A 12,579-nucleotide genomic window follows, 5' to 3' on the forward strand; every position below is an offset into this window, starting at 1 on the left:
CTCCCCGTTCGCCTCTACTCTTCTCCCCCCCTCCCCCTGCCACGCCCCTAGGACCCACATGGCTGGAGGGGGTCTTGGATGATCGAGGACCAGGCCCGGGACCCCAGCAGGCTCCCCGGGCCCGAGTGGGCAGGGGAAACGCTAGGCACGTTCCCCCCGATCCTCCATTCCTGGAGGGTCCCTTGTCTTCCTCTCTCCTTTCCCCCCACCACCCTGCTCCCATGCCCCTACGGCTTACACGGTTGGAGGTTGCCCTGCAAGGTAGAGGACCAGGCCGGGGAGCCCAGAAGGCCTCCCGGGGCCTGCCTAGGTGGGGGAAATGCAAGCTGCGTTACCTCCCTGATCCTCCGATCCCTGAGGGTCCCTCCCCATTCGCCTCTCCTCTTCTTTCCCCACCGTCCCTCCCACGCCCCCAGGACCCACATGGCCAGAAGTGGCCTCGGAGGGCAGAGAACCTGGCCTGGGACCCCAGCAGGCTTCCCAGGGCCCGATTGGGCAGGGGAAACGCTAGCCGCTTTCCCCTCTGATCCTCTGAACCCCCAAGGGTCTCTGAAGGCTTGGGAACCCCTTCCCTCCCCCAGCCACCCATCAGGGGTGCTGTTCCTGTTTGGCCTCTACTTCTCCTCCCCCCTTGCTCCCCCCTACATCCTACCTTATCACTTGGGGGTTCCTCCTGTCCCCTTGGGTGTTTAGGTCCCCCACCAGCATCTGGTTAGGTGCCCTAGTTGTGGGGGGATGCAAACTCTGCGTCCTCCCACTCTGCCATCTTGACCCCACCCCCCACAGCAGTAATTTCTTAAAGGTTTAATTGCATTATGGAATCTGAAACCCTGTCAATGAACCTTTGGTACTTTGTTATATTAAAATCCATTAGTCTGGGGACTTCCCTGGTGGTGCAGTGGTTAAGAATCTGCCTGCCAATGCAGGGACATGGGTTCTATCTGGTCCGGGAAGATCCCACATGCTGCAGAGCAGCTAAGCCCATGGGCCACAACTACTGAGTCTGTGCTCTAGAGCCTGTGAGCCACAACTACTGAGCACATGCACCACAACTACTGAAGCCCACACGCCCTAGAGCCCGTGCTCTCCAACTGCTGAGCCCACGTGCTGCAATTACTGAAGCCCATGCGCTGTAGGACCTGCGTGCCGCAACTACGGAGCCTGCGTGCTGCAGCTGCTGAAGCCCGCACTCCTAGAGCCCGTGCTTCTCAGCAAGAGAAGCCACCACAATGAGAAGCCCGCACATCTCAACGAAGAGTAGCCCCCACTCACCACAACTAGAGAAAGCCCATGTGCAGCAACGAAGACCCAATACAGGCAAAAGAAAAGAAAAACGTAAAAAATTAAAAAAAAAATCCATCTGGTCTGTCTTAGATTTGAATAGATATTTTACTTATGCATGAGCTTGTAACATCATGCATTGATCATTTGAAAAAAATTGGTTCCTTGAGTTATGCAGATCTTGAAAATGTTGACCCATTTCATTATATATCAAAAATTGTTAATATCATCACAGATCTCTAAAGGAAATTTTTTAAGTATTGCGAAGCTGTCAAGCTTATAGTGAATTGACAGCTTGAATTTCATCACTGAAAACAATGCCATTGGTTGTTTTACTTGAAGTGTTAGGCTCAGTTTATTTTTGAGAGAATATTTGTCAAATATCCAAGTCTGAGTAGTTATAGTTTTTTTTACCCATAGACTTTTAAAAAGAAATGGTCTCAGGGACTTCCCTGATGGTCCAGTGGTAAAGAATCCACCTTGCAATGCAGGGGACACAGGTTCGATCCCTGGTCAGGGAACTGGAACAGGCAACTAAGCCCGTGTGCCACAACTACTGAGCTCTCATGTCTCATCTAGAGCCCACATGCCACAGACTACAGAGCCCTCTGGAACCTGCACGTCACAACTACGTAAGAGAAAACCTGCACGCCACAACTAGAGAGAAGCCCGCGCACCACAACAAAGAGCCTGCACGCTGCAACTAAGACCCGATGCAGCCAAAAATAAAGAAAAAGAAATAGAAATGGTCTCAAGGATTGAGGTTTAATAAAGTTAATAATTTTTACTGCTTCATCAAGGAGATTCTCACGTGAAACTGGCATTTAAAAAAATTTAATATGAGTGAGTGGCAATAAGGAATATGATTACTAGTAAGTATAGTCTGGTGTCATTGTCTTGATTCATGCCAAGAGGTCAGCAGTTTTACTGCCATTGCTTTTAGATTATCAGTGCAAATGTCGATGTGGTGAAAAATGCAACTTCTGTCTTGGTATTATTATGAAAATGGTTTTGACCTTGTTGATCCCTTAAAAGGCCCTCGGGGGGACCCCCAGCTGTCTGTGGACCAAACTTTGAGAACACACAGCACATATATGAACACACATATATGTATATACACATGGGTTTCCTTGAAGCATTTTCAATACTGACACTGAATTTTCTCACTGTGTGATTCTATGGATGTGCCATAATTTAGCCAATAAATAGAATTCTGCAGCTATTTGAGATAGACTGATATAGAAAGATGTCCAATATATATTTTTAAGATACAGAAAACAAATGTTGCATAGCAATATGTTTTGTAAGATCCCATCTGTGTTTAAATAGACATACATATTTGTGTGAAGTAATACCTAATGTGTATAACCTGTGATGATGTGGGTGGAGGGATATTTTTACTTTCTGCCTTATACGTTCTGTACTGTGGAATTCAACTGCACCCAAGTAGCTGTAACTTTAATGTTGGGAGATGTACAGCCCGGCTTCTTAAACAATAAGCGAGTCACTGGGTGAAAGGGAGTGGCTTCTGAATTGGTTGAGGTTCTTAGCTATTATTGTCTGTTGCTAGTGGATTATTTTCAGCTTTTCTCCACATCCTTATATATTAAAGAGTGAAATTTTCTTATTAATCTTAGTAAGTGAGCAGTTTATCTCTTTCAATAAATGGTACAGTCCATTTGTAATACTTATAGTTGCAGTGAACCTTGCAGGCAGCAGCTGTGGTTGTATGGAGGGAAGTGTTGGTTAATCATCTCTGTCTTTTAGCTATTCTCACATTTTTAGTACATAAGCCTCAGCTGCAAAAGAGAGTCCTATTGTAATTTACAGAACCATTGGATATGTAGTTACTCTTCTAGTGTTACAGTGAAAAGAACATGCCTTTTGGAGTCAGATAGATTTAGGCCCAAATCTTCTCTCCATTATTTACTTAACGGTGTGATCTTGTACAAATTAACGTCTGAGCCTATTTTGTTATTGGTGAGTTAGGGATTATAGCTTCCTGTTCTGAGCATCATATCTGTAGTGTGTATAGCTCAGTGCTTGACACAGCGTCAGCTACTGTTATCGCTCATCTGTTGCTCGGTCTGCCTTTCCTCTAATATACTGCACTTTCTCTGTCTCCTTCTTCAGTGTTGCACTGTTCCACTGAGAACGTTCTGGTTAGCCTTTAAGATTTTTAGCTGTCTCATCTTCTAGGAAGTTCTGTTTCCTTTAGGCTGAGTTAGTTGTTTTCCCCTTGTGGTTCTACATCTCACCAATATGACACTTAACTCATTTTATTTTTCTCCAATTTTTTTTAACTTGTAGAATTTTCAAATTTACCAAAAGACGCTAAAGAACAGTGTAGTGAACACTTATATACCTTTTGTCCAAGTTCACTGATGAACATTTTGCCACATTTTCCTGTATCTCTGTGTGTGTGTATCATTTTTTTACTGGAGCACTTGAGAATAAGTTGGAGATATTGTGACATTTCATCCCTACTTCCCATATTTCCCCTATAGTCACAATACCATATTATTCAAGGAATTTAGCACTCAAGGAATTTAGCACTCAAGGAATTTAGCATTGATATAATACTATTATCAAATATGTAGTCAATATTCAGATTTTTCCAGTTATTCTAAAAATTTTTTTTTAGATTTTTTTCTTTTTTGGATCCAGGATTATGCCTCTAGGTTTGTTTCTTTAATCTAGACTATTCCTTATGCATTTTTTTTGGTCTTTCATGACATTGACATTTTTAAAGAGTATGAGACAGTTGTTTTGTAGGTTTCACAATCTTGATCTGATTGTTTTCTCATGATTAGATCATTGTTTTTTGTTTGCTTTGTTACATCTCTCCTCACACTCTGATTTCCTGTGAGAAAGGCAAAGCAGTTCCTGACAGATCTAAGAAAGAACTGGCCCGACACTACCTATTTGGTAGACTTTGGTGTTTCTTAAAGTTGGCCTGGCTGTGCTGTTCTTCTGTTGAACGTAAGCAGTTTCACAGAACAGGAACATTAGACAAGGCCACTCTGTGTCCTTGGATCAAGACTAAAACGAGACCACTCTGTAATCATGTCTGAACACAGACAAAAACATTTTTCAAATCACAAAAATGATCAAGCATATCTTCATCCTGGCTATCGTGATGACTACAGCTTTTTTTCTTATGAATCACAGCCTTAGCCTCTGTTCATTCTTCTTGCCTCATAGTAAGATTTATTAAAATCATAGAATCATAGAATTAGATAGAATTAACAGAATCATAGAATTACTCCTACTTCCTGACAGCATCCAAGCCAGGGCAAACAAAGCCCCACTTCTTTGAATCTTTCCCCAAAGCACCTAACACAGGCTCAAATCCTGTAAGTCCTTTCTAACACCCTCTTAGTGAAATGCCTCAGGGTTCCCCATAGTATACTTTCTCGGAGTCTTAAATCCAGCTTGTTTAACTAGAAGTATGTTCTTGGTGCTGTTGACTAGAGGGAATTCACACCTGAGAACGTTGGCCTCCCTCTTTTTCTTTTTACTCTGCGAATGAATTTTTAATACAGTTAAGAATTAGCACCAAGCTTTTCTGGCTAGTTTCTTACTGGTCAAGGATAACTTTTAGTTTTTTATAATCAGTTTTTGGTCACCAGCATTTGCATTTAAAAAAAGTTGTGAACGCTGCTTTCAGGAGGTGTTCTACGTAATTAAAAAAACATAGAGAAAATCTCAAAGGTAGCTTATAAATCAAAGAGAGAGACTTTATTTCCGATGCTTTACCAGCTTTGTTAGAAGGTTTTGGTTTAATTTTCCTTTTGCAGCTTTTAATAGCAGACCACTGTTCAGTAATTTGGAGGTGGTGGAGTGGCTTAAAGATAATATGTACATACTCACACACAAATAATATAGTATGTAATATGTAATATTGTATAATAAACCTCAGGAAAAATTTGTTTTACATTTTCTATCACAATTACGTATAAATTTCCTACTCTGTTCACAGGAAAATAAAAAAATTTCCATTCCTGTGAATGGAAATTTAAAGCACTGTTAAGAGAAGCACCTGTTTATTAATTTCTCTTTGTTGTTGCCTTTTAAGGGAGGTTGATGATATTAAAAGATTAACAATTTGAGAATAGCCATTAGTGTGTTGTCTACCATTAGAATCTTGCTAACTCTTAATCTAATTTTCAAATTAGGTGGCTTTGTAACATATATTAGGGCCAGTAGTTACTGCATTAAAATTCATCTGCTTATCTTCGTGCTGCCAATACTGTTTTTTGTTGTTGTTATTTTGAAATATCTTAGGAACAAAGAAGTGAGCATGTTCTTTCATCATATTAGTTCTGATGATAGGATTCAGTGTAATTGAACCTTTTAATGCATTAGCCTTTAATTTTGGTTTTATTCCATTCTGAAAAATATTCTGATTCATCTCTGCTTGTCCAAGTTTAGTGGAACAGAAATGCATAGATCAATAGAAATATAACAAAGACACACTTTTGACATGTTTATTCTATTTAGAAGTGATATGCTTGTTGCTTAAGCATTTAAATCTAGTTTAATAGGGAGGTGGGATGAGTCATTGATCACACTAGGATTAAAGTAGCTAATTTTTTATGTATTTGTTTCAGCCAGTAAATGAGACTTTTTTAGGATGTCATCAAATATTAGGACGATTTTCATTAAAATTTTTCAACAAGTTGTTAGTTCATTTAAAGATAATATCAGGTGGTCTTGTGGGTTGAAGCATAATATAATATGTGCATTTTCTGGATTTCTGTTCTGAGATTGCAGATGCTCACATAAATACTAATTTACAGGTACTGCAGTTAACTTTTTTGTTTACAGGATAAATATGTTGGACAATAATCATAAGCACCGATACATACTTAATTTATTATTTAGGCAAAACAAGGAATAATGGACATTTAGCTGTCATTTTAACCTGTTTGGCCTGCGGTTTTTTTCCCAAGATTGAATATCTTAGATTGTTTTCAGGCCACAGAATTTGCTCTACATGTTAGGGCTCTTAGAAGTTTGTTTCCAGATAATATTATTGATCGGAATGCTAGCAGCGTCATTTTAGATGTGTTTTTTGTCATTGGAAGAATTTAATTTAATGTAATTGTTGCGTATGAACTGGGAACTAATAGGAAAGTAGATTTAGCATAATGGATTATATTAGGTTTGGTTACTTGTGACAAAACTTAAAACCAGATAGACGTCAATTTTTTTCTCATGGCATAAGCTCTGGAGGTGGGCTATGCAGGGCAGCATAGGAGGCAGGGCAGCTCCAAAGTAATCAGGAATCCAAGCTCCTGCCTTGTTGCTATGTCATTTTTAACCTCCCACATCATAATCCTTCTTGGAAAGGGAAAAGGAGATAGAAGAAAAAGCGGGAGGTGGGGAGGTGAGGGTGTATATCAGTTGTCTCTTAAAGAGATTTCTGGTAATCTGCACAATAACCATTGTTTATATGTTATTGGCCAGAATTTAGTCCGTGTCCACATGTAACTGCAAGGCAAGATGGAAATTATAGTTTTTTTTTTTTTCCCTGGGCCGCCATGTACCTAGTTAGAAATTGGGGATTATTTTACTTAGAAAGAAGGCGAGAACAGATATGGGGATAGCAGCTGGCTATCCCAAAGTAAATGAAGTAGCATACTGAATGTTAGGAATCCTCTAATTGATTGCCACTTGCCTGCTAACCTTTACTGGGCCTGGGCTCTTTGAGGATGCTGATACAAGTTACAGATCTTTTCCCTAGAAAAATGTATCTGTGGACATATGTGTGGAGTTTTGTAGGATTGTTGTAACCCATCCATTAAGCATAGGGAGTTGTTTATGGACCCACTGTTAAAATTTCTTTTTCTGTTTTTGGCTGTGTTGGGTCTGGCGGCACGTGGGATCTTCGTTGCGGCACGCAGTCTTCTCTCTAGTTGTGGTGTGCAGGTTTTCTCTTCTCTGGTTGTGGCGCGCAGGCTCCAGAGTGCGTGGGCTCTGTAGTTGTGGCATGCGTGTTCCAGAGTGCATGTGCTCTGTAGTTTGTGGCACACATGCTCTCTAGTTGTGGCATGCATGCTCAATAGTTGTGGTGCATGGCTTAGTTTCCCTGCAGCACGTGGGATCTTAGTTCCCCGACCCGGAATTGATTGGAAGGCGGATTCTTTACCACTGGACCACCAGGGAAGTCCCTAAAATTTCTTATCAGTGAAAGATGACTATCTTCTAGGATAGAATGTTCCACTGTAAGATAGTTCTTTGTGTTAGAAAGTATTTCTATGCTTTTATTATTCACTCATACAGTCAACAAAAATATATTAGCATGTTCTATATGCCAGACACTATGATGGTATTTGAAGATTTAAAGACACCATGATTGGTTTATTAAGTGCTTACTATGTGCCTGGTATGGAGCTGCTCATTTTAAGTACATTGCTCATTTTCTCCATTTTGTAAATTAGGAAATAATCTGCCTAAGATTTTATAGCTAGTGAATGATAGAGCAAGTAGTTTGAACCCAGGTCTAACTCTAAAACCATTTCTTTTAGTTACCATGAAGCAGACATTTCACCATAAGCATGAGACACATTGAGCTGAGGTATTTAGTGGTTCAGTTTCAAATTCTTGGCGTGGGTAGTATAACTAGGAATCTCTCTCTCTCTCTCTTTTATCTTTAGGTTGACAAACATTTTTAATGTGATCATGCTACCTTGCTTATTTACATTCCATAGAAAAAACCTGTTCACTTTCTATAAAACATTGTTAACCATTTTAAGGTGATATCATGATTAAAATCAAAATGCTTGAACCTCAATCTGTTATTTGCCACAAACTCTACTTATTATGTCCAGTTTTTTAGCTGGGATATAGTATAATCTTACACATAAGGGCTGGTTTTCAATTAAAGTATGTTGGATTAGATGTGACATTTACTAGTTTAGAACATCTTTTTTGTAATTATGTGTTTTTACAGTATAGTTGAGCATTTTGAAACAGATTTCCCCATAAACAAGGGAGAGTAGAGAGTTGGCACAAATTTAGTTAGCACACCAAAATTTAATCATTAATTGTGTTTCTGAGTGGGTGGAAAATAGAGGTGATATTTTAAAAAGTTAGTAAAAAATAAATTTCCTTACTTTATAGTTATATTAAATACTTGTTGAGCTACTGCAGGAAGTGTGGCACTGCAAAAGTACCCTCTTTTCTCTTTGTACTCTCAGATGTAGTTTAATGCTTGACTAAAGCAAGTGAGGGCTCTGTTTTAATCCATCTGTTTCTTTTTTTCCTCCCTTTCTTTCATTTGCTTCTTTGTAGTGATAACTGCAAAGAAGTTGACTTATTTCCAATAAGTTGTGGTGCCTATAACTAGGAATCTCTTTATACCTCAGTTTTCTATTAACATTTTGCAAAGCCACTTAAGTATGGGATGTGTTACTCTTTTGATTTTGTATTTTTTTGAGCCTAAATTGCAATCAGTATGATACATGGCATGTGACAAATGCCAACCAGTAATCTTATCTGAGAGTAGTACAAAATGGTCATATTTGAAAATGTCTTATCAGCATTCAAACTGTATATATCATTAAAAAAAATTCTTTGAAAACCACCTTTCGATCACCTTGCAAACCAGAGCTCATTGTGCTGTGTGTGTTCTTTTTTTTCTCACAAGTGTGCTTTCATGTACACTGACAGCATCACACATGGAATTTGGCTTGAAAGCTTTTTGCTTCAAGCTGAGGTTTTTGACCCCACTGACATACAGATGTTCTTGTAATTTTCTCTCTTCAGCTCCGTTTATAAATCAAAAAAGAGTGGGAAAGGGAAAATTATATGAGTAATTACAGTATTAAATTACTATAGAAAAGCATTTGAGTTCTTTATTAATTCTGCTTTCAACTTTAGTTTCAAATTACCAGCTTCTTAAATGGTAGGTTTTTTATATTGACAGGCTTTAGATTATCACTGCATTATTTATTTACTAGTTGACACCTCTGCCTCTTGTTTTATCAGAAACATTATTTTCTTTTCTGGTGGGAGCACTACTGATTCCAATTGTAGAGACTAGATTTGACTTCAGAAGGTTGCCTGATAAGCAGAGCAAATAGGCAATGATAGGCCTGCTGCTGCTTTCTAAATTGTGAACATAAACTAACATAAATCAGTGTTTGATCTTTCTTTCCTTAAGTGTTGATTCTTATTTAATTCTAGGACGATTTGATGAAACGGTTATTGAAGAGAGGAGACAGTGTGCTGAAGATCTGCTACAGTTCTCTGCCAATATTCCTGCTCTTTATAACAGTAAACAGCTTGAAGATTTTTTCAAGGTTTGGTGTTCTTTCTGGAATATTTTGTGTTTTATTAAATGTCTTTGTTTTCTAATTTGTAGTAAAGCAAGATTCAAGTTGTTTTTAAAACAAAATGTCATTTACTTTTGAATTTCATAATTCACTAAAATAAGTAGAAGTTAATAGCTAAATAACAATGTCTGTGGCATGTCTTCTGTTTCTCATGTAGAACTGTATATAATTTTCGATTCACAGATTTAAAAAAAATTGATGCTGAGGGTTTAGAGATTATCTAATTTACTCCATCATAATTGAAATACATTAAAATGTTTAAATATGATGAAACTCCAGTAGTTATCTTCACTTTTTGAGGTGTCTTTCAGTAGTAGGCTTCTTTTCTGTTAGTCTATATTAAATTTGTTCTAATTAGACTAAGCTATGTAAAGATAGAACAAAAATAGTCACCGTACAACTTAAAGAGGTAGACTAGTACAAGTTGTATTACCACAGATGTTTGGATAGTAGTGTTTTAAGTTTCTTGACATGTAATGCCTTCATTCTGCGTTCATTTTCATTTTAAACAATAATTTTCTAGCTTATTTTGTATTGAACCTGTGCTAGTTGTCGGTTAATATCAATGTCTTTATTTATAATATTAATGTCTTTTCCTATTTCATTTAGCTCTCTAGAAAAAAGCTAGATGATTGTGCCATAATTACTTTTTCCCTTCTTTAACTAAAAATCTACTCAATTGTATATATGTCATTTCTTAAACCATATAGGCAGCAAGGTATATGAGGATCTTACAAAAGGATCTACAAAAGGAATTTATTTTTTATGACCTATTTTAGTTTACTGAAGGAAGTTGATCTTTTGAAAGATATTATAAACTTACGACTTAGAAAGAGTAGTAGAAAAGTTTCTAGTAACAATAAGATTCTTGCTGATTGACTTAATTGCTTAATTTTTCATTAGTCTGCAGACGTGGCTGAGATGATAAATTTGGCTTCTGCTCATGACCTAATGCAGATATTTAGGATAAAAGGCCAAGTCAAATTGATACAGTATTTAGCTCTTTACTAAATACAGCTGTTTCTATGTGGCAGCAAATCTATGCTTTTAGAAAAAGGCAGCATTATTTATTATTATTTTTTAATTAATTTTTTTTGGCTGCGTTGGGTCTTCGTTGCTGCACGTGGGCTTTCTCTAGTTGTGGCGAGCGGGGGCTACTCTTCATTGTGGTGTGCGGGCTTCTCATCGTGGTGGCTTCTCTTGCTGTGGAGCACGGGCTCTAGGCGCGCAGGCTTCAGTAGTTGTAGCACGCGGGCTCAGTAGTTGCGGCTCCCGGGCTCTAGTGCGCAAGCTCAGTAGTTGTGGTGCACAGGCTTAGTTGCTCTGTGGCATGTGGGATCTTCCCGGACCAGGGCTCGAACCTGTGTCCCTGCGTTGGCAGGTGGGTTTTTAACCACTGTGCCACCAGGGAAATCCCATGGCAGCATTAGTAAGCAAGAAGAATATTGCTCTATAGAAATTGTGAAAGGCAGTCTTGGAAATTAACACATGCCAAGGGCTAAAAAAGGGATATAGAGGTCAGATCATAGATTGAACAATTTAAATGAAAGCTAGCTGCTCATTCTATTTCTTTTGGGTCTGGGAATTCCTAATTGTAACTGTTTCTGGAAGACACTTATTTTTAGGCTTTGTGGAATGAGAAACAAAAGGAAAGGAAGAAAAAATCGGGCAGTTTAAGAGAAGTCAAGCTAGTCTTGGAAAATATTTGGAAATATCTTAAGCAGTGTGCTTGGCAGGAGAGAGATACTGATTTGGTAATATGACAACAGTGATGCTTAGTTTCTTTACATAGAGATCAGTAAATATGGTCTTTGAAGGTTATTTAGCTTCAGGTAAAAAATAACAACAGCAAAACTCACCATATTATCTTAAACAAGAAAAGGGTTTATTTGTCTCATACAACAAAGTTTCTTTTTCCACATATATATATTTTTTTAAATTCAGGTATAGTTGATTTACAACATTATATAAGTTTCAGGTGTACAACATAGTGATTCACAATTTTTAAAGGTTTTACTCCATTTATAATCATTATAAAATATTGGCTACATTCCCTGTGTTGTACGGTATATCCTGGTAGCTTATTTATTTTATACATAGTAGTTTGTACCTCTGAATCTCCTACTCCTATTTTGCTCCTCCCCCTTTTCCTCTCCCCAATCATAATCACTGTTTCTCTCTATCCGAGTCTGTTTCTTTTTTGTTATATTCATCAGTTTGTTTTATTTTTTAGATTTCACATATAAATGATATCATACTGTATTTGTCTTTCTCTTTCTGAGTTATTTCACTAAACATAACACCCTCCGAGTCCATCCATGTTGTTGCAAATGGCAAAATTTCATCCTTTTTTATGGCTGAGTAGTATTCTATTGTATATGTACACCACATCTTCTTTATCTGTTCATCTGTTGATGGACACTTAGGTTGCTTCTATATCTTGCCCATTGTAAATAATGCTACTCTGAACATTGGGGTGCATATATCTTTTTTTTTAAACATCTTTGTTGGAGTATAATTGCTTTACAGTGTTGTGTTAGTTTCTGCTGTACAACAAAGTGAATCCGCTATATGCATACTTATACACCCATATCCCCTCCCTCTTGCGTCTCCCTTCCACCCTCCCTATCCCACCCCTCTAGGTGGTCACAAAGCACCGAGCTGATCTCCCTGTGCTGTGCAGCTGCTTCCCACTAGCTATCTATATTACATTTGGTAGTGTGTATATGTCCATGCCACTCTCTCACTTCATCCCAGCTTCCCCTTCCCCCTCCCTGTGTCCTCAAGTCCGTTCTCTATGTCTGTGTCTTTATTCCTGTCCTGCCCCTAGGTTCATCAGAACCATTTTTTTTTAGATTGCATATATATATATATGTGTGTGTTAGCATATGGTATTTGTTCTCTTTCTGACTTACTTCACTCTGTATGACAGACTCTAGGTCCATGCACCTCACTA

At 38.3% G+C, this 12,579-nt stretch overlaps 1 protein-coding gene across 5 annotated transcripts in view; it reads left to right on the plus strand.

The window, feature by feature from the left end:
- The window catches only part of RPS6KC1 (ribosomal protein S6 kinase C1), a 212,595-nt gene that overhangs the window by 48,387 nt on the left and 151,629 nt on the right, over positions 1–12,579 (plus strand). For 3 of the 5 annotated variants that reach the window (XM_060131314.1, XM_060131349.1, XM_060131322.1), the window contains exon 4: positions 9,475–9,590. In XM_060131314.1, the coding sequence (XP_059987297.1) occupies positions 9,475–9,590 (116 nt within the window). Of the gene's footprint in view, positions 1–9,474; positions 9,591–12,579 lie in introns of those variants that run through there. The other 2 variants (XM_060131333.1, XM_060131341.1) reach the window with 2 other exon arrangements.

This window comes from Lagenorhynchus albirostris, chromosome 2, assembly GCF_949774975.1.
Source record: "Lagenorhynchus albirostris chromosome 2, mLagAlb1.1, whole genome shotgun sequence".
NCBI classification, from domain to species: domain Eukaryota; kingdom Metazoa; phylum Chordata; class Mammalia; order Artiodactyla; family Delphinidae; genus Lagenorhynchus; species Lagenorhynchus albirostris.